The 27,231-nt window shown below is 43.0% G+C and overlaps 1 protein-coding gene across 1 annotated transcript in view; it reads left to right on the top strand.

The window, feature by feature from the left end:
• Positions 1 to 18,839, top strand: part of col5a2a (collagen, type V, alpha 2a) — a 40,288-nt gene extending 21,449 nt beyond the window's left edge. Inside the window, exons 2-54 of the mRNA XM_080478076.1 lie at positions 69 to 287; positions 650 to 669; positions 758 to 790; positions 885 to 917; positions 1,065 to 1,118; positions 3,342 to 3,434; positions 3,559 to 3,630; positions 6,247 to 6,291; positions 6,380 to 6,433; positions 6,524 to 6,577; positions 7,211 to 7,264; positions 7,361 to 7,414; positions 8,154 to 8,207; positions 8,298 to 8,342; positions 8,530 to 8,583; positions 8,669 to 8,713; positions 8,796 to 8,849; positions 9,019 to 9,117; positions 9,239 to 9,283; positions 9,369 to 9,467; positions 9,552 to 9,605; positions 9,688 to 9,795; positions 9,912 to 9,965; positions 10,045 to 10,143; positions 10,240 to 10,293; positions 10,381 to 10,479; positions 10,568 to 10,621; positions 10,813 to 10,866; positions 10,966 to 11,019; positions 11,135 to 11,188; positions 11,281 to 11,325; positions 11,414 to 11,512; positions 11,601 to 11,708; positions 11,849 to 11,902; positions 12,149 to 12,202; positions 12,320 to 12,373; positions 12,472 to 12,525; positions 12,612 to 12,719; positions 13,067 to 13,120; positions 13,198 to 13,251; positions 13,710 to 13,871; positions 14,005 to 14,112; positions 14,209 to 14,316; positions 14,414 to 14,467; positions 14,557 to 14,664; positions 14,835 to 14,888; positions 15,007 to 15,114; positions 15,467 to 15,520; positions 15,615 to 15,722; positions 15,982 to 16,291; positions 16,374 to 16,555; positions 16,669 to 16,911; positions 17,527 to 18,839. Of these exons, the coding sequence (XP_080334202.1) occupies positions 69 to 287; positions 650 to 669; positions 758 to 790; positions 885 to 917; positions 1,065 to 1,118; positions 3,342 to 3,434; positions 3,559 to 3,630; positions 6,247 to 6,291; positions 6,380 to 6,433; positions 6,524 to 6,577; positions 7,211 to 7,264; positions 7,361 to 7,414; positions 8,154 to 8,207; positions 8,298 to 8,342; positions 8,530 to 8,583; positions 8,669 to 8,713; positions 8,796 to 8,849; positions 9,019 to 9,117; positions 9,239 to 9,283; positions 9,369 to 9,467; positions 9,552 to 9,605; positions 9,688 to 9,795; positions 9,912 to 9,965; positions 10,045 to 10,143; positions 10,240 to 10,293; positions 10,381 to 10,479; positions 10,568 to 10,621; positions 10,813 to 10,866; positions 10,966 to 11,019; positions 11,135 to 11,188; positions 11,281 to 11,325; positions 11,414 to 11,512; positions 11,601 to 11,708; positions 11,849 to 11,902; positions 12,149 to 12,202; positions 12,320 to 12,373; positions 12,472 to 12,525; positions 12,612 to 12,719; positions 13,067 to 13,120; positions 13,198 to 13,251; positions 13,710 to 13,871; positions 14,005 to 14,112; positions 14,209 to 14,316; positions 14,414 to 14,467; positions 14,557 to 14,664; positions 14,835 to 14,888; positions 15,007 to 15,114; positions 15,467 to 15,520; positions 15,615 to 15,722; positions 15,982 to 16,291; positions 16,374 to 16,555; positions 16,669 to 16,911; positions 17,527 to 17,673 (4,394 nt within the window). The 3' untranslated portion in view covers positions 17,674 to 18,839. The remainder of the gene's footprint in view (positions 1 to 68; positions 288 to 649; positions 670 to 757; positions 791 to 884; positions 918 to 1,064; positions 1,119 to 3,341; positions 3,435 to 3,558; positions 3,631 to 6,246; positions 6,292 to 6,379; positions 6,434 to 6,523; positions 6,578 to 7,210; positions 7,265 to 7,360; positions 7,415 to 8,153; positions 8,208 to 8,297; positions 8,343 to 8,529; positions 8,584 to 8,668; positions 8,714 to 8,795; positions 8,850 to 9,018; positions 9,118 to 9,238; positions 9,284 to 9,368; positions 9,468 to 9,551; positions 9,606 to 9,687; positions 9,796 to 9,911; positions 9,966 to 10,044; positions 10,144 to 10,239; positions 10,294 to 10,380; positions 10,480 to 10,567; positions 10,622 to 10,812; positions 10,867 to 10,965; positions 11,020 to 11,134; positions 11,189 to 11,280; positions 11,326 to 11,413; positions 11,513 to 11,600; positions 11,709 to 11,848; positions 11,903 to 12,148; positions 12,203 to 12,319; positions 12,374 to 12,471; positions 12,526 to 12,611; positions 12,720 to 13,066; positions 13,121 to 13,197; positions 13,252 to 13,709; positions 13,872 to 14,004; positions 14,113 to 14,208; positions 14,317 to 14,413; positions 14,468 to 14,556; positions 14,665 to 14,834; positions 14,889 to 15,006; positions 15,115 to 15,466; positions 15,521 to 15,614; positions 15,723 to 15,981; positions 16,292 to 16,373; positions 16,556 to 16,668; positions 16,912 to 17,526) is intronic.
• The last annotated feature ends 8,392 nt before the right edge of the window (positions 18,840 to 27,231 follow it).

Here is a 27,231-nt window from a genome sequence, read left to right as displayed (position 1 = left end):
TTAAGACAATAGTCAAAAAAGGTCCCAGTCATACCCAACACGTTGATTTCTCTTTGTTTTTCCCCCAGATGACACGAGCTGCAAGGCCGACGGCCAGGTCTACACCAACCGGGACATCTGGAAGCCGGAGCCATGCCGGATCTGCGTCTGCGACAACGGTCAGGTCCTCTGCGACGAGATCCAGTGCGAGGAGCTGAGAAACTGTGAGAAGATGGTGGTCCCGGACGGAGAGTGCTGCCCCGTGTGTCAGGGCGACTCACCCAGCAGCGGCGGGACGGGCAGCTTCGGTGAGGCTCCTCTGGTTAATCGCACCTCGTGGGAAGCGTCACTCGGACGTCTTCACACGGGGAACGCTTCGACAGAAGAATTTCACAATGGGAATAATGTGCAATAATAATGCCATTATCGTGAGAAATGTTGTCCTTGCGGATGAAATAATCATTAGCACATCGGTGGCCTCATTCGAGGAGTGAGTGGCATCAGATTAATTGTGTTAATAGACCGCCGCGCCAATGTTGACCCCGACGCATCCGGATAACAAACGAGTCATTTAGGAGCTTATTCAGCGTGTCCTCGGCTCTCGCTGTGCTCGTGTACAAAAACCTGCTCTTCCTCTCCTTGCTCACAAATTGATGTTTTCCTTTGACAGGTGGGGGCAGAATTTCAAAGGTAGGCCACAGTTTAGTGAACACACACGTCTGACCGCGTCACGTGGAGGGTTACAGAGTCTGAGTGTTGTCTGTGTCGCTTGATGCAGGGTCAGAAGGGAGAACCCGGTGATGTTCCTCTGGTGAGTGTTTGCACGTTTCCGGCGGAGACACGATGGTCAATTCAGACGAGATGGCGGTGACTCTTGACTGGTGCGTTTGATGATTTCCCTGCAGGTGACCGGCATCCGGGGACGTCCTGGACCGGTGGTGAGCCACCTTTGATCACTCACATGGCACGAGAGGGCAGTTCACGCCAGCGCGACGTCACCGTAAAAAGGATCTCAGCCCGGCGGGACGGCGCTGACGTGACACATTTACGACACTCTTTGACGCTGTTTTTGTCCGTTCCGACAGGGACCGCCGGGCTCGCCAGGAGACCGAGGATCTCGTGGACACAAAGGACGGCCCGTACGTCACACTCACACGCCTCTGCAAGCGTGAAAATGAAGTCACAGGAAAGAGGAGAACACAAACGACTGGGATTAATCCCTCAATCGCAATTAAGAGACTTTAACAACAAACTGTGCAACAACTAATTGACAGTACAAGTAATACATAATACAACTTAAAAAGACCTGCTCCCGAACCTCTACCTATATATATTTTATGTTAAAGCGTCAGTGTATTACCATCGTTCATTTATTTGCAGAAATAATAATTATTAATAATATTGCCTGTACACACTACTGTGACTCAGTGAAACATCACCTGAAATGTAAATGTCCCTAAATGTACTTTATAGTCATGTTGACATGGAAGATGTATGTAAACAACGTTTTCAATGATACCAACCAGTTTTCCCAACAAGATTCGTATTTTAGCACCATCAACATGTTTTCCACTGAATTCAAAGGCTTTTATTCACAATCACACACAATCCTCACAATGTATATATCAAAAAGTTCATAGGAAAAGTTCAAATGTACATATCCAAAGCATGGAAAGCTTATAATACACAAACAAATTTAGTCCTAAAAATAGATTTTTAAAAAATGTAATAGTTAAAGCTGTGCCAGCAAAAAAATAAATAAATCAATTATTTGAGTTGGTTTGACAAACTTAAATTAGATTAAACGAGCATTATATACTATTGTAAGTTGGACAAACATGTAATTATCAGCATCTCCCTTTATTAAATATTCAAGATTAAACAGCTCACCTTCTTCACATGGGGACATTCAATCCGATTAGGTGGGAATAGGGAATATTTCATCTTCAGGTGAATCGCAAATGATTAGAAATCAATAGAAAAGTTTGTTTTTACATAATTCAAGCTTAGATTTTACCACATATAAACATATACTCGATATAATAAACGGCCATTTTCCAGGCTTTCTATGTTAGATTTTTGATAATTATATAATAAAAGTCAGAAAAATCTATTATACGAAGAAATATTTTGATATTTCTTTTAAATGGAGGCCAAAATTATCACAATCAAAAATTCCAAAATGTTTGAATTATTTTCTTAATCGTGGAAACTGAAAAGAATAGTAGACATTCAATGAATAAATGTTTTTTTAAGATGCGCCCGACTTTTTTGGTTTTGTTGAACGAACCTCAGAAAATGAGCTGGACGAGCTTCATTCTTTGACGGCATCTATAAAAGACATTAGAAGCTTTTTGTTTTTACCGTTTTATAAATTATTCATACGACTCCTGGATTTTAATATTTGCTTTCCAAAGTTATCAAAACAAGTCCTACGCAGTCTCTTTTGTTCCGTCTGCCTAATCAGCTAAACTAGGGGGGGGGGGGACGAAGAAATAGACCCTAATATCATGTGTGTAATGTGGAGTTGATGTCAGATAAATGATTTATTTTTTTTTTTTCTTACAGATAAATGATTCTATCACCAACAAAAAACTTAAAAATAACACGCAAAAAAAGGAAAACTAGCTGAAACAACATGTTCTGTTACACTCACGAGTGTTTGTTCTTTAACCGTCTAACATTTGGTGGAATATTCTGGGTCCGGTTCAAAGAGTCCAGGTCTGATGTAAATAATTCCGCTTCATTTAAAGAGTCCTTGTGGAGTTTAGAGAATCCAAATGTTGTTTAATGAACAAAACATCTTGTTTTCAAGAGTCCGGGTCTGGATTAAGTCTGCTTGTAAAGAGTCAAGTCCTGGTCGGGTCTAGAAATAAAAATCCCAGTGCAGTATAAGTACTCCCAATTATTACATCGAGGTGCGTTTTAAAGAGTCCAGGTGTAGTTTGAAGTTTTCATGTCAAGTACAACGAATTCGGTCTGTTTGGAAAAAGTCCAGGTGTTTTAAACTGTCCAAGTCGAGTTTTAAGAGTCTGAATATTCTTGGAAGTACCCAAAGTTCTACTTTGTAAAGAACACGGTTCTGTTTTGAAGAGTCCTGGTCAGGTATAATAAAACCTGTCAGAGTCTCTTTTAAAGACTGTAGTTTTAATAAACCACGTGTTGTTTAAAGAGTAAAACCTCAACGTCGTACATGGGATGAAATATTGACCCCATGTGGGTTTACCCTCGGGTTCCATATTGGCCCCGTGCCAAATACCAATGTGGACGTTCACAGTGGGCTCAAGAAAAAGGACAAATCAGCATCTTTCTTTCTCCTTTTTAAAAATTTTTTTTTTCTTATTCTTATTTTTTCTTCCCAGGGACTCCGAGGGTCTCCAGGTTACGACGGAGAGCCTGGTGTGCCAGGTCTGCCCGGTGAACCAGGACCTCCGGGGCACCCGACACACCCGGGGGTGAGTTGTGTTCCAACAGACACACACATACATACATACACACACACACGTGTGGAAGGAGGCACAGGAAGTGCGTCGGTTGTTTGTGATGAAAGACGGCTAACGTGAAGCGTCTCGTCCACAGGGCCTGGGAGCGCATATGGCTCAAGGGTCCGATGGAAAGACCGGACCCCAAGCCCTGTTAAACACCGCCAGGGTAAGAGCAAAACCATGAACTCGCCCCAACAAGAGAGCACTGCTTGTACAGTGAGCTTCAACACATGATGTGAAAATCTATTTTTATTTTTTTTTTCCCCTCGCCAACAGTGAGAAACTATCTGGGAAAGTAATAATTGGACCCACTCGCAGTAGTTTATTTAACCAATGTGCTGAGCGTTTTGGGATCCTCAGTTATACAAACAGGAACAAACAGGGCTGACCGGATTTTTCATGGATAGTTTACAAAACTTCCTTCTACATTCCCAAGATCCAAAGAGCCACTAGTGGAAATACCTCTTTTCAAATGTTCCACAGATTTCACATGCTGCTGTTATTAGACATCAACATCTGGATGCATTGTTCTTTTTTTTTTTTAATGACAAATGCAAAAATCCTGATGCTTCTGATAGAAGACGTGTCTGTTTTTGGATGGTTTGTCATGTTAAACTGTAGATGTTTACAGTGTGCTTGCCTTTGTTATTTTTTTAAACAAACAAATGCATTTGCAGTATAGGTTTGTGTCACCGATTGTTCACCGACACTGTGCAGGTTGAAACTTAAAAGACAAAATTGATAGGGAAACCCATTTGGCAAAATATGAAATAGCTCTAAACAAACAAACACATAAATACATAAACAAATAAATAAGCTAACTGATAATTATTGTTGTTAATAATAATAATAATTATTTGTAGTGGCATTAATCCTGGTATTATATTAATATAATTTTTTTAGTAGTATTTGAAATAGTCAAAAAGTTGTTTAATAACCAATAAAAGATTCAAAACACAAACAAGGTCATGAAGACCCTTTAATCAGTCATTCACAGTTTTTCTCCATCATTTTTTAAATATGCCGCGAGCAATGTTTATGACCATTTGTAAAAACGTCATGACCATGCGAAGACCTTCGAAGACAATCTGAAGAAATTGATGGAGGATGTCAGGAAGATTTGTAGATAATTACATCAGCGCAAGTAACACAAAACATCTGATAGGTTGGAATATTATTTATTGCAGAATATTGTGAAACAAACCAACAAAAACTAAACTCGAACATAAAATGGGACTTGAGGGGCCCGTTTTGTAATTTCCTGTCAAACTGTGGAGGACATGTTTGAATCTTCACATTACAATTGACAAACACACAGATAGTTGTCTGCGATTAAACCACTTGGAGGTTCTAGACGCAAACCGCAGACTTTCTTGGTCCATACCCTTCTAATGATGGTGGATTTGACTCATTGAATAAGTTCAGTTTAGACCGAGTCGTCCCAAACTCGCACATCACTGCAGAGTGGAGAATTGGACACACCGGGTCAGTTTTGACCCAGTCGTTCATGACTTGCACCGAGTCAGTTGAGTTTAGACCGAGTTTCTACTGACTCGCAGTCAGACGAGTTTAGGGCGAGTCGTTCCTGACTCGCACACCACTGTGTCGTGTTCAATGTATTCATTTGGCTCACCGAGTCAGTTGTTTAGACCCGAGTCGTCCCTGACTCGCACATCACTCCATCATCCTTCAGCCGGCATCGAGCTCCTCCACCGGCTTGCCTTTTTAGTCCATAGTACGTCCACCTTCAGTCCTCGCCCCCTTCCCCGCTCTTCTTCCCTTCCTCTTTCTCCTCCTCCTCCTCCGCGGCCTCTTCCTCGGAGGATAATTCCTTCTCCCCGGACTGTCCCTCTCCGCGCCACTGCCGGAGCGTGCTCACCACCGCGGCTGGGGAGCAGCCCACCATCCGGACCGTCTCAGAGACGCTCATACCCAGCCGATGGGCAACCACCACCTGGCCCCTGTCGAAGTCGCTGAGCTCGGCACATTCCTCCTTTTCCGTCGCCACAGGAGCGCTGTTTTCCTGCGTGGACATGAGTTGCTGTTCTTTTAAAGGAGGCTGTGCAGCTGTTTCAGCTGCAGGAGGAAGACTTCCGGTCCGGTTCGGAGTGTCCATACGAACGTTTTTGCATACTGCCACCTACAGGAGGGGAAGAAATACTGCAATCTTACTCCTCAGATGTTTCTAAAAAAAAAAGTCCCATTTATTAACAATAAACTTTTAGAAATCCATTCCACCTGAACTGTGTCTCCTGTTGGTTTTGAAAGAATTTGGGACGAGTCAAAAAATGCATATAATAAAACCTGAAATAATATTGTACCTCATGACATGAAAATAGCAAAAGCTGCATGAAGAGACAATAACATATTTTGCAACAAAACCTTATATTTGCTCTGTAAAAATTATTAAAATAAGAGAGAAGATTTTTTATTTTACACTTTGTGTTCTATAGTAGATGTCAGGGGGTGGTATTTCTTTTTTTTCTTTCAAGTGTCAGAGGATGAGCCAGACTTCTTCTAAAATAGACGGGAGCTGCAATGATAAGTGCAGCAGAGGCATTCTGTAAGCATAGTACACAAACAATAAGGCAAATCTCCATCATCAGGGTCCTCAGCTCTGAGATGCTGTCCACAGCAGCATCCTCCTGTAGAATCATTTAGTGTTTATAAAAGAATCTGATCAGGTGTGACATGGACCATTAAGTCTGATTAGTTGAGTTTAGTTTCTCAGTCTTGCTGAAGTTGAATTGCGTCCATCTGACTCGGTGCTTTATTGTTCCAGGGGGAGGCGGGAGCCCGGGGACCTCCTGGACCCAGCGGCTCACCTGTAAGTCTCCACATCATATTTTTTACAAGAGCATCTGATCATTTCCTGGTGTTCCATGTTCATGTTTTTTTTTTTCTCTCTTTCAAAGGGTCAAGCAGGACCACAGGGACCACATGGAGATGTTGGAGACCCTGGACACATGGTAGGACATTAAGGGCTTACCACATCACGATGATGTTGTTGAGGATTGATGGTAATTGTTAGATATTTACTGTCTGACTGTGTTTGTTAGGGGACACCAGGACAGAGAGGACCAGAGGGACCTTCAGGAAAACCAGGCGAAGACGTGAGTGAACCCCGGGCTGTTTGTCTGTCTTGATTTTTGATTTTGGCACCTCTCTAATGTTAATGCATCATAAACAAATAACTTAGTTTTTTGTGATGATGTTATAAAATTCACAATTAAAACTTAATGCTTATTGCTATGAAATGTTAATATATACCCACATATTACCATTAAACTGTTATGTCATATCCTGATAACTCTGTTATAATGTGACACTTTAGTCCAGGGGCGTTAAGCACATTTTAGTTCAGGGGCCACATGCAGCCCGACTTCATCTTGAGTGGGCTGGAGCGGTAAAATAGTACCATCATAACGTCTCAAATTTAAACTTTCAAGGTTTTCTTTGTTGTTTTGCAGAGTATATGTGATGAAAATATAGAGATTTTCACCAAACCAAACAATTATTAATGGAAATTATAATTCTAATGAAGTAAAATACGATGATATGTCCCAAAAACTTCTCCTGGAGCTGTTGCATTATGGGTGGTTTTCGAAACGCACCCTGACCGCACGGCTTTGAGGCTAATGCTAGTTTGTTCACTTTAATTCAAAATCCAATGTGGAATTCAAAAGCTGTTGTTTCACTGCCAAAGTCAAACATTTTGGAAAAAAATAAATGTCGTGTCATTACAGGGAGAAGCTGGCACATCAGGAAACTCGGGAGAAGTTGGATTCTCAGGATCAGCGGTAAGATTTTCAGAGTCTAAACTTCATACAGTTGGACTTTTCCGTGACTTTTCAGTACGTGTAACTAATGAAGCTCTTCTGTGTCTCACATTTAAGGGCCCAAGAGGATTTCCTGGCACGCCTGGGCCTCCTGGCCTCAAGGGTCACAGAGTGAGTAGAGGTGGTGAAATATTAATGCACCTGTGATAAAATATGGTTTTGAGAATCAATGACGCCGCCACCTTGGATAACGAAGCCTGTGAAGATGTGCCTTCCTTTACTGATATAGGCAGCGTGATTTCTGCCAATGGTGTCTCTGAAGGTTGTGCAGGAAAGAACTGGTAAAGCTTTTCTTTTGCTAAGACCAAAATGGAGATCCAATAACTTAAGACCAAGCTGAAGGTCTTCAAGAATAACATCAAAGCTGTCTTAGTCAGAGACGGTACTGCTGCTTGTTAACCGGTGTCTGCGTTCCATACTTGGGACCCGATGGCTTTTGGTAATCTGTAATGAGGATCTGCGGGAGATAACCGACCAGGAAACAATGGCACGCCAAAAACACAGTAAGAAGTAGAGGTCGAATGGGCCCACACTCAGGAAACCCCAGGACCATGTGACAAGGCCATCTTGGGCAAGAAAAAAACAATAGGACCGCCTAAAAGTGAGCAGGAAACGATCAGCGGGACAGAAAAATCGGAGTCGAACTGGGTCAGACTGAAAAAAAGACCAGCAGATTAGCTCAAGATTGTATCAGTAGCATATTTTTTATGGACACATGGTGGAGTTAACTAACTAAATATAAAATGTGCATCACAGTACAGCCTTTTAATGAGAAAGTGCAGTTTTCCTAGGCTGTGTTACAACACAGGAGAAACTACATGTCATAGTTTTTGTCTTCTGTTTCTCAAAGGGCCATAATGGACCACTTGGACAAAAGGGTGAAACTGGAGCTGTTGGATCCAAAGTACGTCTCCACAAGTTCTTTTTTAGTCTCCAAGTTTTTTCAACATGATTCCCTCTTGTAAACGAAACACTTTTTTCTTTTTCTTTAAAGGGTGCCACTGGACCCCGTGGTCAGATGGGAGGACCTGGACCTATGGTGAGTCAACAAGTGCAGTATCCACAGAACCAATGAATATATATTTAGATTATTCAGTTTAAAATACTAACAAGAAGACTTGATGTTTCTGACTTGTTATCCGCCTCTATCTGACACGGCGGAAATAAACCTCTGATTCTTCTACCATGTGCATTCAATGTGATTTATCACTGTCTGTGGATCACAGGGTCCTGCTGGCATGGTCGGGGAGCGAGGGCGTCCTGGACCTGGTGGGACAGCGGTAAGGACGTTACGTTCACTGCGACGTTGGGAACTATCCTCACTGTGGTTCTTCAGTCAGAGTGATCAGTTCTTGTCTCCCACAGGGAAAGCGTGGTCAGCCTGGTAACATCGGAAAACACGGTCCAATGGTGAGTTCGCTGTCACAGCTGACAACGCAGCCTTCCTGGAATTGATGGTAAAGCCTCACTGTGAGTTGTTGTTGGTCCCCAGGGTCCCTTGGGTCTCAGCGGACCTCCTGGATACCCAGGAAGTCCGGGAATGAAGGTAAGTGCAGTAAAACACCTAACCCAGTCATGACTTTGTCAATAAAGTGATGTTTTCTGTTGGGTGTGGGGGATGGGCTCTGTCTATGAGTCTTTTAATCCTGCAGATATTGATTGTATCAGATTTCCTCATGATAATAATAGTAATACTTCTTGATTGACTTCCACAGGGACAACCAGGCCCCACTGGTGTCCGGGGTCCTGAGGGTCCACAGGGACAGAGAGGAGAGACCGGTCACCTGGGTAGAGCTGGACCAGTTGGCCTCGGGGTTAGTGTCCTTCTTACATTCACATTCTAAGGACGCTGATGATATCTGGCATAGGTTGACACTATATTTCGATGTGATGTTTTTACGTAATGTTCTGAATGAGGATCTTTTGCCTTTGAAGGGACCCACAGGTACAGATGGAGGCCCAGGTGCCAAAGGGCCAGTGGTATGTACACATTTACTCAGTCTAAATTCTCAAGTAACTCATTGATTACATGGAGGTCAAACAAATATGGTGTACTCTTCTACAGGGTAATCTTGGTCCACAAGGTCCAGGTGGACATATAGGACCATCTGGCCCACCAGGACCTCAGGGAAGCACCGGACAGCCTGGTATCAAAGGAACACTGGTAAAGTGGAACTGGTACAAAGTCTGTTTTAACTCGTTCTAAAAAGCTTCTTTTGCACTGACTGTTGATTTTTCTGTATCAAAGGGAGATGTTGGTGTTCCAGGATTTAAAGGAGAATCTGGACCCAAAGGAGAGCCTGTAAGATTCAAACGACTCAAAAGCTCAAATCAGTGTTGTGTTTCTCAAACGTGACCAATCTGGATTCGTGTTCATTCCGCAGGGTCCGCCGGGGTCACAGGGTGTGATCGGGCCTCAGGGTGAGGAAGGAAAGCGAGGACAGCGTGGAGACTCTGGCTCTGTTGGGCCTCTCGGTCCCGTTGGTGAGAGAGTGAGTCAGCATTTGTTTTCCTCCTATTTTAAACATTCATTTAATATGAAGTCGCACTATTCAGGAAGGAGTTTAGCTATAGATGCCGAGAACCAAAGTCCTTGTATGTTTTTCAGGGATCTCCTGGAAACAGAGGATTCCCCGGTGCTGATGGACTGCCAGGACCAAAGGTAGACTCGTGTCTATGTTCACTGTTTCTGAAAGTCAGTCTGCTGGCTTTAGCATTGATCATTCCAATTGTGCTTCAAGGGTGCTGTAGGAGATCGTGGGATTTCTGGTCCAGGAGGGCCCAAAGGTTCTCTAGGAGATCCTGGTCGCACAGGAGAGCCTGGTCTGACAGGTGCAAGGGTAACACCAGACTTTTACATTTTCCTTTTGACCGTTCAGAACCTATAATCTCAACATCTGATTTGTAAAACGTGACTTTTGAACACTTTTGTTCAGGGTCTGACTGGTACACCAGGAGTCCAAGGGGCAGAAGGCAAGCCAGGCCCACTGGTAAGTTACAGTGCTTAACCACAAGCTAGACAGTGTTAAAATACACTCACTCCTCATCCATATTGATTTCATTTTCTTCCTATGAAGGGTGCACCAGGTGAGGACGGTCGTCCAGGCCCCGCGGGATCTATCGGAAACAGAGGGCCTGCAGGAACTATGGGAGTACCAGGTCCCAAGGGCTTCAATGTAAGATTACAGAGTGTGCATTAGTAAACAGATTAGTCTTTATAGTTCTTGTTCTGCTTCTAATTCAAACGTATTTTAATCTCAAAAGGGTGATCCAGGTAAAACAGGGGAACAGGGATCTTCCGGAGTGCCAGGTCAAAGGGTAAGGGCTGTTTAATGAAGGTACAATTCTTCGTCGCATGTTGTTTTATCCTCCATTGTGAAACAGGCAAGCAATTCATTGAGCAGCAGTTCATTTCTGTATTTGTTTACCACATAAATCCATTTGACCTCTGATGACCTACACAGCGTATTTATATGTGACGACTTTGTTTGCCATCATTATGTCTTCAGGGTCCTCCAGGAAAAGATGGAGAAGTTGGTCCCGCAGGACCTCCGGGTCCAGCTGTACGTGTCAGATTTCTCATTCATTCCATCTTGCAGAGTTTTTTTTTTTTTTTTTATTGCAACCACAAATGACTCTCAAATGTTTGTCCCATCTCACAGGGTGTTGCAGGAGACAGAGGAGAACAGGGACCTCCAGGTGTAAATGGATTCCAGGTGTGTAATTGTTCTTGGCAGACATTAACATGGAACAAAGTTGAATAGATGTTCTGGATTTTCATTGATTGACTGTCCTGAAAATGGATTCTGATCGTGACTTCTGTATTTTTAGGGTTTGCCCGGCAATCAAGGCCCCCCTGGAGAGCCCGGAAAACCAGGTGACCTGGTGAGTCCAACTCCCAAGAAGGCAGCTTCCGTCTATCTCAGACTGACTTTGGTGTCGTTTCTGTTGCAACACATTGTGTATCTTTTTTTCAGGGTATTCCTGGAGAGCTTGGTGCCGTGGGTCAGGTTGGACCACGGGTAGGTGAACGGGATTCTCTTTAGTTTGTCCGAGATCTTTCTAGAGTGTCGACAGCCTGAGACTCATCTGACTGTCTATATTTTATAGGGAGAACGTGGAATTCCAGGGGAAAGAGGAGAACTGGGCCCAAATGGTCTGCAGGGACCTAAAGGAATTCCTGGAGCTCCTGGTCCTGATGGGCCAAAGGTACCATGACTGTGACTTGATCAATGACTAATTAATAAGAAATAAATCATGATCAACCCCAGGCAACCTTTGGTGTTTGTCCATGAAGGGTAGCCCGGGTCCTCCTGGAGCTCTTGGTGATGTTGGCCCTCCAGGTCTTCAAGGAATGCCTGGAGAGAGGGGTATCTCTGGACCTCCTGGGCCTAAAGGTGACAGGGTATGTTTGTCATCAGCTTTATGTATATACTCACCTAAAAATGCATTACACTTGTCTTAGTGAGTCCAAACATTCATTAACTTTCTAGAAATGTATCTAGTAATTAAAAAAGGCTCACTGAGATGTTTGTGTTTCTTCAGGGAGCGCTCGGTGAGAAAGGATCAGAAGGAACACCTGGAAATGACGGCGCAAGAGTAAGTGAAACCTTTGTGATGCGATGCACTTTATCTTCGTTTTAGGAGAAAAAAAAAGATGCAAAATTTGTCCACGCGAGACTAAAATAAAATGTACCTGATGGATGTATTCATGCGAGCTCAAGACGTGTCACAGCTTGTTCCAGGAAATAAGTTCCTCGACTTGACTATACAAGTTCAACATTGACAACATTGAGCGATTTCCAGAGTGGAGATCCCAAACCTCATTTTCTGTTCTGTCAACAGGGAGCCCCGGGGCCCGTCGGCCCTCTAGGACCTGCTGGACCCAGCGGTGAGAAGGTAGAGTCTTTTCTTTCTAACACAGAATGATGCAATCGAAGGTTGTGATTGTCAGAGTTGAACTTTTACCTGCTGCCGCTTTGACAAAGACTCTTGGACTCTGTGACTTGTTTATAGGGAGAACCTGGACCCAAAGGACCCCATGGACCACCAGGATCCAGAGGCGTGCCCGTACGTGACACATGACAGCTGCACATTAAGTATCAATTTCACTTCAAATGGAAGTTTTAAGATGGGCTTTTGCTGAAAACGTTTGTGTTGGTGTGCAGGGAGCGAGAGGAGATCCCGGCCCCATCGGTGCTGTCGGCTTCGCTGGACCGCCTGTAAGTACCGTGACGCTGTCCTCTGCTCGAAATATTTCATTTGTGGTTCCTAAATATTCTTCCTGATGTTACCTAATACCTCTTAGGGTCCTGATGGTCAACCTGGAGTCAAGGGAGAGCCTGGAGAGCAGGGCCAGAAAGGAGACGCTGGGTCTTCTGGACCTCAGGGTTTGGCCGGTGCCCACGGACCCCCTGTGAGTTTCTAGGAAGTTTTAATAAAAGTACAAGGAGTTGTTGTTTGGTCGCATTTTATTCCACAATTTTTCGAACATATCTTTACATTTAGCAACAAAATCCTGCAAAAGGTTTTATTATTAGCACCTGTGTTTGTCTCCAATGATCTTATATTATTTATCATCAAAATGATACTGCCCTTATTAATGCCCATGAACACTGAAATGACTGTAAATAGGGTAAACTTGGTTAGTTTTGAAACCCACAATAGAAATTTCAATAGTCATACACTACTTTTCACTGTTTTCATATATTAATTCACAATTGAGAAAAGATCCTGCTCAAGAAGCTGTGGTTTATTTTTCAGGGACCGATTGGTGTTGCCGGACTGAAAGGAGGAAGAGGAACACAGGGTGCCCCAGTAAGTTTATTATCTGTTTATTTCACTCATCTTCCTATGAGTTTCATACTGGCATCTAACCAGTTTTCTCCTCACAGGGACCGACCGGTTTCCCCGGATCTGCAGGGAGAGTTGGACCACCAGGCCCAACTGTAAGTAGAGCCATGGCTATGTAAGGAAATGTGCCTCTCTATAGAGAAACTTGTCCACCTGTTGACTCGACCTTTAAAGAAGTGGTATTGGTACATCCCGACTGATGAAAAACTTCAGCATGGTCACATACGTGTTAAATGTTCTGAGCCACAGAAAACTCTTATTCCAACATTGTGCTCTTGGATGTGAACTGGAATCTCCTCAGATCTACAACTGACTCCTCGGTCTGAGCTGCAGTTGCTTCAGTTCACCCCAAGCTCTAAAGTTACTGCCTGGTATTCAGCCCCATCTCCTATGCTGATTCAGCCGACTATTTTACAATTATGACAAAAACTTCTGTAGGAGCTGAGTGTATCTGATAGCTGAAGTTCTTTGTCTAAAGGGTAAAGATTAAGAGAAAGAACATACTTCCTGTGACATTTCTAACTTCTGTTACTGTTTCAACCATTCCTGCCAGGGTCCACTGGGAGAGGCGGGACCCCTGGGACCTCCTGGAAAAGAAGGTCCACGTGGACTCCGTGGAGACCACGGACCCCCTGGAAGACAAGGAGAGCGGGGACCTCCAGGACCAGCTGGCAGCCCAGGAGACAAAGGGGATTCTGGAGAAGACGGCCCAACGGTAATCAATAGTTGTTCTTACATTAAAATAAAGAGGGGAAAAACAAAGCAAAGATCATAAGCATAAGGTGTATTTGGAATCTGTAAGATGGCTCTTTCCCTCATGTTTTCTTTGTGGTCTTGTTTGGTATCAGGGTCCTGATGGTCCTCCGGGTCCATCTGGAACTACAGGAATGAGAGGCATTGTGGGTCTTCCTGGTCAGAGAGGAGAGCGTGGCATGCCAGGTCTTCCAGGACCAGGGGTGAGTTTTTTACTTTAGCTTCAAGTTTTCCTCTCGCACTGTGAGAGTTTCATGCCTCCGTAGTAAAGATTGTAGTGGATTGTTTGTTTTCTGTAGGGTCCACCAGGAAAGCAGGGATCCACAGGACCTTCTGGAGATAAAGGTCCCCCTGGTCCAGTCGGTGTTCCTGGTGCTAATGGACCTCGTGGCGATCCGGGTCCTGATGTGAGCGCAACATCTTAATGGGTTATCGTCAGAAAATCTCCATTATTATTATTATTATTATTACAGCCATGTTCATTTTGTCCAATCCTATCCTCAGGGTCCTGCAGGATCTGACGGCCCACCAGGCAGAGATGGAGTTCTTGGACAAAGAGTGAGATGCATGAACAGAATCACATTGAGAAAAGTCAAGTCGTTTTACACGTTTTATTTTTCCTGACTGACGGGCTGTGAACTTTCCAGGGTTCTCGGGGAGACGCTGGTCCCGAGGGTCTGATCGGTCCTCAGGGACTTCCTGGAACTCCTGGTCCTGTTGGAGCTTCAGGTGATGCTGGAAAGCGAGGAGAGCCTGTAAGTTATCGTGTGTTCTCTTGTTTGCGCATCTGTTGGATCTATTAGCAGATTGGGGATAGATTCAGGGCCGGGTCAGACGGTCATGTGACCATGCGTTCAGGTGCTAGAACAGTTTGTTTCGGTTTTCAAGGAGTTATGAAAATCTTTACTGGTTTGTTTTTTTACAGGGTTCAAGAGGACCTCAGGGCCCACCTGGCTCAGCTGGAAAGAGAGGATTAGTGGTGAGTGTCAGTCGACAGGCCACTTCTTTGTTGGTTTAATTCAGTCAGTGTCCTCATGGGAACATTCCTGCTGGTGACAAAATCTTCAGGACATTAATCTTTTTGGTTTTCTTTACAGGGACCCCAAGGACCAAGAGGAGATAAGGGTGATCTCGGTGATCATGGAGAAAGAGGACAGAAGGGACACAGAGGCTTCACAGGCTTGCAGGGTCTTCCTGGACCTCCAGTAAGTTACAGAGGATTCACATTATGCTGACTCGTCTCTCTTCTGGCTCATAATTTTCTTTCCAAGCACATTGTTTGCAGTTGGAGCCGGCCTCCATGACTCTTATCCATTTTACTCACACAGTCACAATTGGGCAATGCAGACACAAAAAAATAGCTTCAGGGCTTTATGTTGATTGTTGATTTCCTACACCAAGGTCCAGAAACTTGACCTTTTTGCTTCAAAACATGTCTCCCAACAATTAAAGAAGATAAATCTTGTGAAGATCCCGCTTGATCATTAGCAAACAGGTTACAGTAATCAAGTTCAACTCCATCTGAAAGACTAATGATTGTTTCTTCGCTATTTTTAGGGTACCACTGGTGAGCAGGGAGCTCCAGGAATCGTTGGACCAAGTGGTCCAAGGGTAAATGCTCCACTTCCATTTGTTTCAGAAAAATTATCTTCAGAGATAATTTCATAGTTTTACCTAACAGCTCTTTAATTTTTAAACCACTCAGGGTCCCCCCGGACCTGTTGGGCCCTCTGGAAAGGAAGGCTACACGGGGCAGTCAGGACCGATGGGACCTCCAGGAACCCGTGGACTCAGTGGAGAGATCGGACCAGAGGTATTGTCTTAGAGCTGTGACACCCAACTGGGAGGGTGGTGGCATGGCTCCCAATGAGGGCGGCAAAGATTCATGGGGCGGGATCAGAGAGCCCTCTCGATATTAAGGGCTCACAGGTTTTCTTATGTCTTTGGTCATGTGGAGTGTGAACCCAAAGAGTTTACCCTCAGACAAAAGGAACCCATTATATCAGAATATAACAAAGTAACTGTTTTATGGTAGACCACAAAGATTAAAAACGTTATACTCTACATGACAGGGTCCTCCAGGAGAAAATGGACCCCCAGGCCCTCCTGGTCCCCCGGGACCACCCATGGCAGCCATGGATGACCTCTTCGGAGGCCCTCACGACTACGACTCTGGGCCTCCTCCTCCTCCCGAGTTCAGTGAGGACGAAGCCATGCCCAACAGCAACTCGTCCACCATAGTGCCCATCGACCCCGGCGTGCAGGCCACCCTGAAGGCCCTCAGCAGCCAGATCGACAGCATGAAGAGCCCGGACGGCAGCAGGAAGCACCCTGCCAGGACCTGTGATGACCTGAAGAGGTGCTACCCAATGAAGAAGAGCGGTGAGTTTCATCAGTCTGTCCACAACGCCGCTCAGGTTTTTCCACTAGAAGCTTCAGTCACACGTCTCTTGTCGCTCCACAGGCGAGTTCTGGGTGGATCCAAATCAAGGCAGTGCAGAGGATGCCATCAAAGTGTACTGCAACATGGACACCGGAGAGACATGCATCTCCGCCAACCCGTCCAGCATTCCCCGTAAAGGCTGGTGGAGCTCCTCCAGGAACAAGCCAGTGTGGTTTGGGGCCGACATGAACAGAGGATCACATGTGAGCAGTTACAGTTTAATGAGGGAGAAAGAGGCGCATGAAGAATAACAACAACAAAAAAAGTGTTACAAGCCAGCGATTTGGGAGTAAATGCTTGTTTTTTGTATTTACAGTTTACGTATGGCAACAAAGATCAGCCCGCCAACTCCATCACGGTGCAGATGACCTTCATCCGCCTGCTCTCCAAGGAGGCGTCCCAGTCCATCACCTACCACTGCAAGAACTCTGTGGGCTACAAGGACGCCAAGGCGGGCAACTTGAAGAAAGCAGTCATCCTCAAAGGCTCCAACGACCTGGAGCTGAAAGCAGAGGGAAACAACCGCTTCAGATACACTGTGGTGGAGGATTCCTGCTCGGTGAGTTCTTATCTTCAGACCGAGAGTCTGCTGTCCGCACTGTTACACACTTTGTTTTGATTTTCATCCATTTTTGAATATTGGATCATATGAGCTGCATTCAGAATCTGCTGTGTCTGCGTGAGCTAGACTGGCTCCGCCCACACATGCCCATCTTGGGAAGAGGAGGAAGTACTTCCTCTCGTGGTGCCATGTGCCAGAACAGAACTGTGGGAGGGTCAAAGGGAGGGCCTACCTTGATTGGGATTGGATAAACCCCCGATGACACTATATAGGGTTTGGTTTCTGATTGGCTCGTTGGAGCAACACACTTTTTAAAAACTGAAACAAGCCAGGGAGAGAGAGGAAAGATTTTCTTCATTCCCAGGTATGGGGACGATTATTACCATTGGAAAACCATTAAAAAGTGAATTTTCCATAATATGACCCATTTAAAATTGGCTTCACATCGAGATTGTAGTAATTTTCCATACTAATTATTTGGTTTGGCGAAAATATAGACATCTTCATCATGTATTCTCTGTGCCACAATAAAGACAAACTGCAAAGTTTAAATTTAAACATTGGTATCAAATAATAAACTTGTGACTGACTCTGGTTGTCTCTTTTTTACAGCAAGCAAATGGCCAGTGGGGAAAGACAGTGTTTGAGTACAGGACACAGAAAACTGCCAGACTTCCCATTGTGGATTTGGCCCCTGTGGACATTGGTGGCCCGGATCAGGAGTTCGGCATTGACCTCGGGCCCGTGTGCTTCTTGTAGAGTCGCCATCAGGACGGGGGAAGGGGGGGAGGGGGGGGGGGGGGGGGGGGGGGGGCACCGAGGAGACTATTGAACTGCCAGCTGACCCACTCAGCCACACTGTACATACGAGTACTGAGGACTATTGTGGCCCTGTGGCAAGATATTTATTGTGCCTTTCAACCCATTTCAAAGATTTGTAAGTTAGTATGAATGTTTGGAATTCACATAAAGAGGTAAAAAAACAACAACAACCATTTGGTTAAAATCTGAATCATTCCTTCGTCTTATTGTATATGTTTGACTTTAAGATCCCACACTTACTAAGCGAAACATTGCCAAATGATATTAAAGAAGCTTTAAAATGTTGCGTAGAACTGCTGTTGATACGCCCAGAATTATTCCTTGAAGTCAAATGTCCCATCGCAACTAATTCTTACAGATTTGTCTATTCTTTTTTTTTGATTATTATTATGTATTTTAATTCATAATGGTGGTGCTATTGAGGAAAACAGCCGCTGACACGTCAGCTGGTGCAAGCTTCTTTTTTTTTTCTTCTTCTTCTTCTTCTTCTTCTTCTTCTTCTTCTTCTTCTTCTTCTTCTTCTTCTTCTTCTTCCTCCAGACAAGTTTGTGATGACCCGATGACCCAGCGGCTCTGTACCGACCTCGAACCCTCGCCACGCGTCAGAGACTGTCGGTCACTCAGTGTTACCTACCTCGTCACCGAAACTGAGACACAAGCCATGACACTACATGTAAATCTTCTCTTTTTCTGTTAGCAGGTGCTGTTTTTGTAAAGTAGTGTGATCCTTGTGCACTTCTCCCGGGGCTGCGGTACGGGGACGTTGGGTTGCGGGCGGGGTTTATTTGTTTTCGGGAGGGGGGGGAGGGTGACAATAAAGATCTTTCTGTCCACGATGGAGAGACGAATGAGGCGTCATGTGCGTGCTGTGTGGTGATTTGTAATAAGTCTTCGATTTCAGTATGGTACAGTTAAAAAAAAAGCACAGATTATTCAAATTTTTTATGCATGTCAGTTCCCCCATTTTTGCAGTATCCTGGACTTATATGCTCTTGAATTCCTTTTTTTTTTTTTTTATTAATAGAATAAGACGGCTGTGAGTGCCTGTTTTTGCTTTGTATTTCTTGCTATGCAACAAATTAAACAAAATGCTTGTTAATCCCCCCCAAGTTCTTGTCACATTAATTCAGGTACAGCCAGGTCCTTTTAGGGGTTTGCATTAATTTACTTGTATTTCTCCATCGTTCAGTTCAAAGCATAATTATTACAAACATTTTGCAAGGCTCCACTATCTGCAAAACACCCCGAAGAGGAAGAGGAGACGAAGAGGAGGCGACTTTCTTTGGTGAAAATTGGTTTGTTTGTTTTTTTGTCATGGAAAATAAATCTTGAAAAGACTTTTCATCTGTATTTGTTTGAGAGATGTTTGTAAAGTGCTTTATAAAAACCTCACAAGGATGTAATTTGAGCAACACTCTCAGGAGATTGTGAATGTTTTTGACTGTAAATAAGGGAAAAAAAAAACCCATAAAAGTCCCATCATCAGAGTAGTCAATTAAGTAAACATTAATTCAAATGAACTTTCTTTCCATAGCTCCAAACACAAGAGTCATTTCAAAGCACTACAGAGAAAAAACTAAATTCCACATGAACAAAAAATTAAAAAAATTACCAAAAATGGGAAAAAGAAATGGCTAAATCCACCAGAAATGAGGGGAAATGCTAAAACAGTTAAAAAATTTAAATAAAACAAAAAAACAAACACCAAAAATGACGAGAACTGTCAAAAGACAAAAAAAAACAAACTTGAAATGAGGACACAACATGCACACCTCCTCAAAAGAGAGCCAAAATAGTTAAAAAGCGCAAATGTAAAAATTGGCCCCAAAAATGCTAAAAAAAAACAAAAAGCGAATCTGCTAAACTCCGGTCCAAAAACAGCTGGAAATGGAATGAAATGTTCCTCATCTTAAATTGTATTTGAAACTTCATACATTTTGTGCGTCTATCAAAACTACAAATGAAACTTTTTAAGCTATGTAAGACTTGTTTTAAAGGTTGCGCCTGTTTTGCGGCTCGAAGTTAATTTGATTTGGTGGAAAGTAACAAAAAACGTCTCTTTTGCTCATGAAAGTTGCAGACCCCCTGGGCGAGAGCAGAGAAAGAGAGAAAAGGACAGGACCGACAGATTGTGGGCAGGATTTGTCCGATAGGGGGTGACACAAGCAAGCAAAACAAAAATTACTGGCGATACAGAAACAAAGAAAAACAATGAATGCTCTTTTACTCTTTCAATCATTTTGCTGCGTCATCAAACTGTAGCCCCATTACATAAAGGTTAAGGATTACCTATTGCAGTTATTTTAACACACACGCAGATGGGTAAAATAATCCAAAACACCACATCTGGATTATTGCTTCTTCCCAGGGTTCGATAGACAAAACACATGAAGCGATGTTTTATTTTTTTCAATGTAAGTCAGAGATGTGTTTTAACTCTGCAGCTCATGTGACTTCATGCTGATCCAACGTCCACTGTCTTGCATCCATGCACAGTCTGTTACAATATCACCGAAATATCGTCAACCTGCAACAATCGTCCATTTTGTTCTTGTAAAATCTCAACTGTAAATCCACACAAACAACGTTATCCCGTTTTCAATCAATCAAAATTCTGAGTTTTCCTGAAGGCCTGTGAGAAAACACTGCATTCGACTGAAATGGGACATTCCCAAGGATAAGGTAAAGCTGTTGATTGATGTTTTGATGGTGAGCAACACGAGAAAAGAAGCTATAGACCTGAGACTTGGCATTCTTCTAATGTTGGATTACTCTTTTCAGATTCAAGGATGCAGAGTATTTTCATCCATCCCTCCAGTAAATCACACGATGGATTTATACAGAAATATAAAAGATTTTTGTCACTGTAAAAAAAACATATTCCACTAAAACTACTTCAAACATTATGCTCACACACACACACACACACACACACACACACACACACACACACACACACACACACACACACACACACACACACACACACACACACACACACACACACACACACACACACACACACAGAGCCTGTTTGAGCTGTAGCAGGGTGCCACCTGCAGGTGGCACCCTGCTACAGCTCAAACAGGACCCTGAATAATAAGGCACTGTGTGTGTGTGTGTGTGTGTGTGTGTGTGTGTGTGTGTGTGTGTGTGTGTGTGTGTGTGTGTGTTTACTGAGAGCAAAGTGCTGATTCTTAGAGTTTTGTGTGCACAGATGTGTTTGTGCATAATGCAATTTCGCATGTATAATTCGATTTGTGCATGCATTATCAAATTTGTGTACGTGTAATATTCATGGTGTGTGTGTGTGTGTGTTCTGTGTGTGTGTCTCTCCTGCTGGAGTGAAGTTCGGCTATCCTTCAAAAATGTTTTTTTATTTCACCGTCATTTTCAAATTGCAGCCTCATTATTATCAGACTAGATCTTATAGAAATACATTTCATGTAAAACAAATAAAGAAAACTTCAACTATCAGGTGTGAAATTCATTCATTAATACAGATGTCCAATGTGATGAGGCTTAAAGGGGCTGAATAAGTGGGTCAGTCTGATGCATCAGCGCAAACTGCAGGTCATCCAGGCAAGTTTTAGACTTTATCCTTTGACAACATACCTGGAGATTTGGAGCAGCAACGTTTTTACCCTGTGAAGGGACGGCAGCAGATCCAGGATGGACTCCAGGGCGCATCTTCATCTCTTGCTATCTGGTACTGAATCCAACGCGCTGGATGGAGCAGAAAGACATTAATGACATGCAGAACTGCAGTCCTGCAGGCCCAGGACAGCCCACTTTACATTTTCAGGTAGATAACAGGTAGGGGTATTTTGATCCAGACTAAGAATTCACTTAAAATAGTAAAATAATCAATATCATTCACTATTTTGGAGACCAGACAACTAAAGTTTGGGGGAAATTTATGTTTTTATCTGCATGTATTTATTTATTTATTGGTTTGTATGTATTTATTTTCTTTTACCAACTTTTCACAAAAACTATTGACCCACATTGCATGAAATCTTCAGAGACGATCATATCATCCACGGACCAATCCATTAGATTTTGGGACGTTAATGGCGAACCATTTCCAAATAAATCCCCTATAAAAACTGCAAAAAAAAATGTCCCATCCAATGTCCCACGAGAGCCAACTCATGGAGATCAGAGGAGATCAGCTTCTGTTGCCATGGAGACACACAGGAGGGACTAACTCACTCTAATGGTGCGTTCAAGTAACACTAAAGAATGGGAACTCGAAGAACGTCATCATTTAACCTTAATAATGCAAAGTGGCGTTGGTGAAGGTGTGCGCTCTGCCGAGCGCCTGTTCTAGTTCTTTTAGGGTAATACAGTGAATCTTTGATGAAAAACAACTGTTGTTACACGGTCAATTTTTTTTTTTGTGCATACTGGGTCAATTAATTAAAGATCATAGAACATTACTAACAAGAAAAAGTCTTTTTTTTTTATATGTAACGAGACAGTTTTGAATCAAGTTTACATTAGATTGAGACCGCTGCTGTAGAAACAGGATTTCTCTGACATGTCGACCACAATGTTGGCCACTAGAGGGCAGAAATGCTCTTCATTTGTCCTTGGTTCAAATGTTGAGTCGGCACAGGCCTGCAGCTCTGTTTCAACCTCCACAACCAGGATTCAACGCATCGAGGTGACTTCACACAGTTTTACCTGAAATTCTCAAACATCCCACAAAGAAATACTTTACTGAACTCTGTTATTGCCGAGATTTCTTCACAGAAGCTCTTCTGAGGGCAAATCTAAAAAGTCAAGAGTCTCCTCCAGCGAGCTGAGCTCACACTCTGCGGACGTTGGCAGGCTGTCCTGTCAGAACTGGCACCAGTCACTTGGTGCAGTTTGCAGAGAAGTGAAACTGTGAATAAGTGGATGAAGCAGTGGGAGAGGCGAGTGTCCACAGATTCTTGGCTCTCCTTGGCTTCAGAGGATGAGGTCGGGTTTTTTTTTTTTTAAAGGAAACTGCGGGCTTTAGAAGTATTAAAATCTGAGGAAAAGTCTATTTTTGTCCCCTGATTAACTTCAGCGGGAGTCTCATCAATTAAGAGGCCTCTTGTTGGAGGTGGCTACACCCTTTAGATTTATGAAAACTCTCTGCAACCTCCCTAATTAGCATTGACCAGCAGCTCATTGGCAGGCCTCTGAAAAATAAAGTGCCTGTCCCAACGTGAACCTGAGGCAGGACTTCACTGCACACAGTCTCTCCAGTCACACAGGAATCAATGAATCTTAACGGCTCCGTATGAAAACACATTACACATACTCAAATATGTTGCTCATCCCACAAATGCTTTTCCCTTTGAAATTCATGGAGGGGGAAAAAAAACAACAGGTTTTCCATTATTTAATACCAAAGAGCAACAGAGAAATTACTTCGAATGATTCAAGCTGTATTATACAATGAATTTTATTTACGCAAATTCATTTATGACTAATAGGAAAATTTGCAAAACAGAGTCATTCCATCCATCCATCCATCCATCTTCAATCCCTGATAGTTCAGCTTTAAGTCATATTCAGTTAATGTCCACATTTCAGTGGACTAATCAGCGAAGAGGAAATCAAGTAGTACTGGACCGTGGGGCCAAGCCAGAAAATACAAACCTGTGTGTAGCTAAATATACAACGTCAGCTCTGAGAAAGCAAAGGCAGCCCATGAAGACACATTCAGGTCGAGTCAGTTCATTAGAACTGAATGAAGAGAGCATCTCCTGTATGCACGGTGACTCTTGGACTGCAGCATCATTTCTTTTCCGTCGAGCTTCATTAGTGTAGTGAACCTGCAAATGAGGGAGGAACTAATTCAACATGCTTGATTATTCATCTCACTGCTTCCACATGTGTTTATTTGCACACACACACACACACACACTTCTAAATTTACACTGGATTTGTGTATGTGTGTGTGTTTGAAGCAGTAGTCACCCCAGAGTCAGTGGGATCGAACCTGCTGACAGATCCGGTGTGAAGTTTTTCTTTTTTTTTGCATGTTCTCCATGAGTACTGCTGCAGATTCTAACACCAAAAACACTGACATGCTGATGTCTGGGTTTGCCTCCACACCCTTGTGATGTCAACTTGGATTTATCCATGATTGAATCTGGATTTTTTTTGTTTGCCAATGGAGACTGTAACCCAGGTAAACACTGACAGGTAAACAGTGAACTGGCTAACAGGACAATATAATCGTATATTTGCAATAATAAATGCTGACTCACTCATTTTTAAGACACATCCTGGTTGGACACTACAGATCTAGACTATATATACTATGTGTATCACTCTCCCACACCAGAGACATTTTACACTGTGCATTCCATGTGTGTGTGGATTTTGTTTGTTTGTTTGCCTCTTGTATGTTATTGTAACTGACCTTTTTGTGTTTCTTCTGTTTTGTTCCTTTTTTGATTTTTGCATTTTATATTTATTGCCTAATTTGGTGTTTTGTTTGTATCACCTAGTGGACAGTCGCTGCATTTCACTGCCACGTGATAAATCAAAATATAATCTAATGTCATGTCATGTAATCTAATCTAATCTGTAAATATGGCTTCTTTTTTTTCATGCGTTTTGTGAAGGGGGTGTGTGCTTGCTTGCGTTGTTCTGTTAAGACATCTGACCTCAGCACGCACACACACACACACACACACACACTGGCTCGTGCATCCATCAGCAGTGACTTGAGACAGGCAGGTTTGTCCTCCACGCGGTCACGTGGTCGCGCCGAGCATCCTTGGCAGATCCGGCAGGCTGCGTTGCGCGTTGTCTTACAGAATAATGGACCAGCTCTCCTCCTCCTCCTCCTCCTCCTCTTCCTAGCTTCTTTCACCCCATTTTCTGTTCCAGCTTTTTCTTTTTTCTTTTTTCTTCCTTTCCTCCCCCCGTTTCCTCTCCAGGCTTGGATCGCTCTCAGAAATCCCAGGTAAGCAGAGATGCGGACGCGCTTCCACTTCTGAGTGGGCAGTTTACGCACGAACCGACGCCTGACCGCCTGGGTTTTTTTTTTTTTTTGTTGTTGTTGTTGTTGTTGTTTTTAAAATTTATTTTATCCGCTATGCAACAAAGACGTTGTGTAATGCTGCAGATTCTCACCCCTGACCATGTGCAACGTTTGTAAACCGCACGCTGCAGAGGGCTGCGTTTTGATACACAGGAGGAGGAGAGACGTCTTCTTCCTCATCGTGTGTGCAGGTGGCGCGGATCCTCGGATGGTGGCGGCTCGCTCCGATCCCGCTCCCTTCACGACGTCTCGTGTTTTCTGCCCGTGCAGCGAACAGAACAAAGTCTCGATTTGCGTTAGTGTGGAAACTTAAGAGCAGCAACCAGGAGCAGGAAAGGAGGCTGCTGAGGTCCTGTGTAGTAACGGTGACTCAGCATGCGCCTCCTTCTCCAGATATGGTGATTTAAGGAGGATTTTTTTTTATTTATTTATTTATTTTTTGGGGGTCTTTTTTTTCTTTTTCTTATTTATCCTTTCCAGTAGCTTCCTGCTGCTCGCTACAAGGAGCAGAGGTAACACGACTCCTTTCAGCCCGGGTGTTTTATAAATAAAGATGGTCAGAATTGAGTGCAGGTATCGATTGTTGTGAGGTAGAGGAGCAGAAGGGGAAGAGGAGTGGACGTTCATACCCAATGAAAAGTACCCTGCTGCAGTTCTACTTCTCACAATTAAAGTAGTGTTTGCATAAAGCCTAAATAAAAAAAAAAAAATCCTCTTGAAACTACCCAAAACTATTAGTTTGTTGAAGCTTTGTATCATCCACCGTGTATAAAACCAACCATTGTGTGCTTTAAAATCCTCTGAAAACCATTGTCCGTGAACATTGCTCAAAATAGCTTTATAGTTTGTGAAAATCTGCCTTGTGTATCTTCTTTTAAAGATGCTTTTGGAAGTCTACATAAGCCATTAGTGTATATGTGCTCTGAAAACGCTTGTGTAAACCATTGTCTATGAACACAGACTGACAGAATAGAAGAGTCTCTTAGTTAAAACTGATTTAAAAAAAAAATAAAACTCCTTTCTCTGTGCTAATTAAAAGTAAACAAAAAAAATCTCAAAAACTACTACAACTATTTATTAGTAATTTTAAACCCATTGTCGATGAACATAGTTTGATCAGAACAGTTTTATGGTTTATGAAACTCGTGCTGCTTTTCCAAAAGCACTCAAACTTACAAAAGACTCTTTTCAAAGATGATGCAAACTATTAGTTTGTAGAAGAGTCATATAATCGGTCGCCATCGGAATCACAGCATGTGAGGCGCTTACAAAACCATTGTCTGTGAACATAATTGGAGCATAACATATTTATAGTTTACGAAACATATAATGTGGAGAATGGCTCGAACAAGAACAAAAAAGAACTCTTGGAAACTATCAGTTTGTACACAAATATATACTGTTAAAGTCAATAAGGCCAAAGACTGATGATGCTGTGCTTCAAATCTTGAGAAAACCATTGTCTGTGAACACAGTCCAATTAAAAAAGCTGTACTTTTACTTGTACAATTAATCACTTTACTGTTTAGTGAAGTGATTAATTGTAATTTTAAACTTCCACTACTGGTTTTTATTCCATCTCTAAACCACTTCACGCCATGTAAACTCGTCCATTGTGAGACAAAACCTGGCGATATGTCAAGGCTGTGGTGTCGAACGCATTTTCAGTTCAGGGGCCACATCCAGCCCAGTTCCATCTTGAATGGATTGGACCGGTGAAATAGTCTCATAATGACTTTTTATTAAAACATTAAAGTTTATATTTGTTGTGGCGCTGAACATACGTGATGAAAATGTCTATACGTTCCCAAAACCAAACAATTGCGACTGAAAATGTCTGCAATCTGAACATAAAGTCAATTATGTAATAATAATAATGGAACATTCTGGTGCCAAATACAGTGAAACGTTTAAAACACGCCTCCGATAATTGTTGCATTATGGGTGCTTTTACTAACTATTTTTAATGATAGTTTGCTGAATGTGGTGAAAAAAATAAAAATAAAAAAATGTTTTCTTTGACGTTATTACAACTTGCCTGGCGGGCCGGATTCGAGCCTCTCGTGGCCCGGTTTTGGCCCGCGGGCCTCATGTTTGACACCCCGGTGTTCACGGCTCACAAGTTACATGAACATAATTGGCCTTTGTCGCTCCATAAGTGGAGCCATTTCAACAATTTCTTCCCACGCAGGCACAGTTAGATAGATTGGCCTTTCAGCGATGTTCGACTCCAGCGGATCGCCTTGTAGTTTGTAGCGTCCGAAGTCTCGTGTTCTCCTGTCGGCAGTCCATCTCTCAAGGTTTGGACAGAATGTGGGTTGACGTCATCGTTATCGTAACAATCTTAACCGTGAACGCAGCGTCACAGATAATGGAGAATGCTGTACTTACCCTTGAGAATGTTTACTTCTAATTGGGGACAATTTAAGGATTATCACAGTAGCTGTGCTTGAAGACTAATA

The sequence above is a fragment of the Lipophrys pholis genome, assembly GCF_963383615.2.
Source record: "Lipophrys pholis genome assembly, chromosome: 13".
NCBI classification, from domain to species: Eukaryota; Metazoa; Chordata; class Actinopteri; order Blenniiformes; family Blenniidae; genus Lipophrys; species Lipophrys pholis.
The sequence above is the reverse complement of the archived record's forward strand: the minus strand, read 5'-3'. Positions and strand labels throughout refer to the sequence as shown.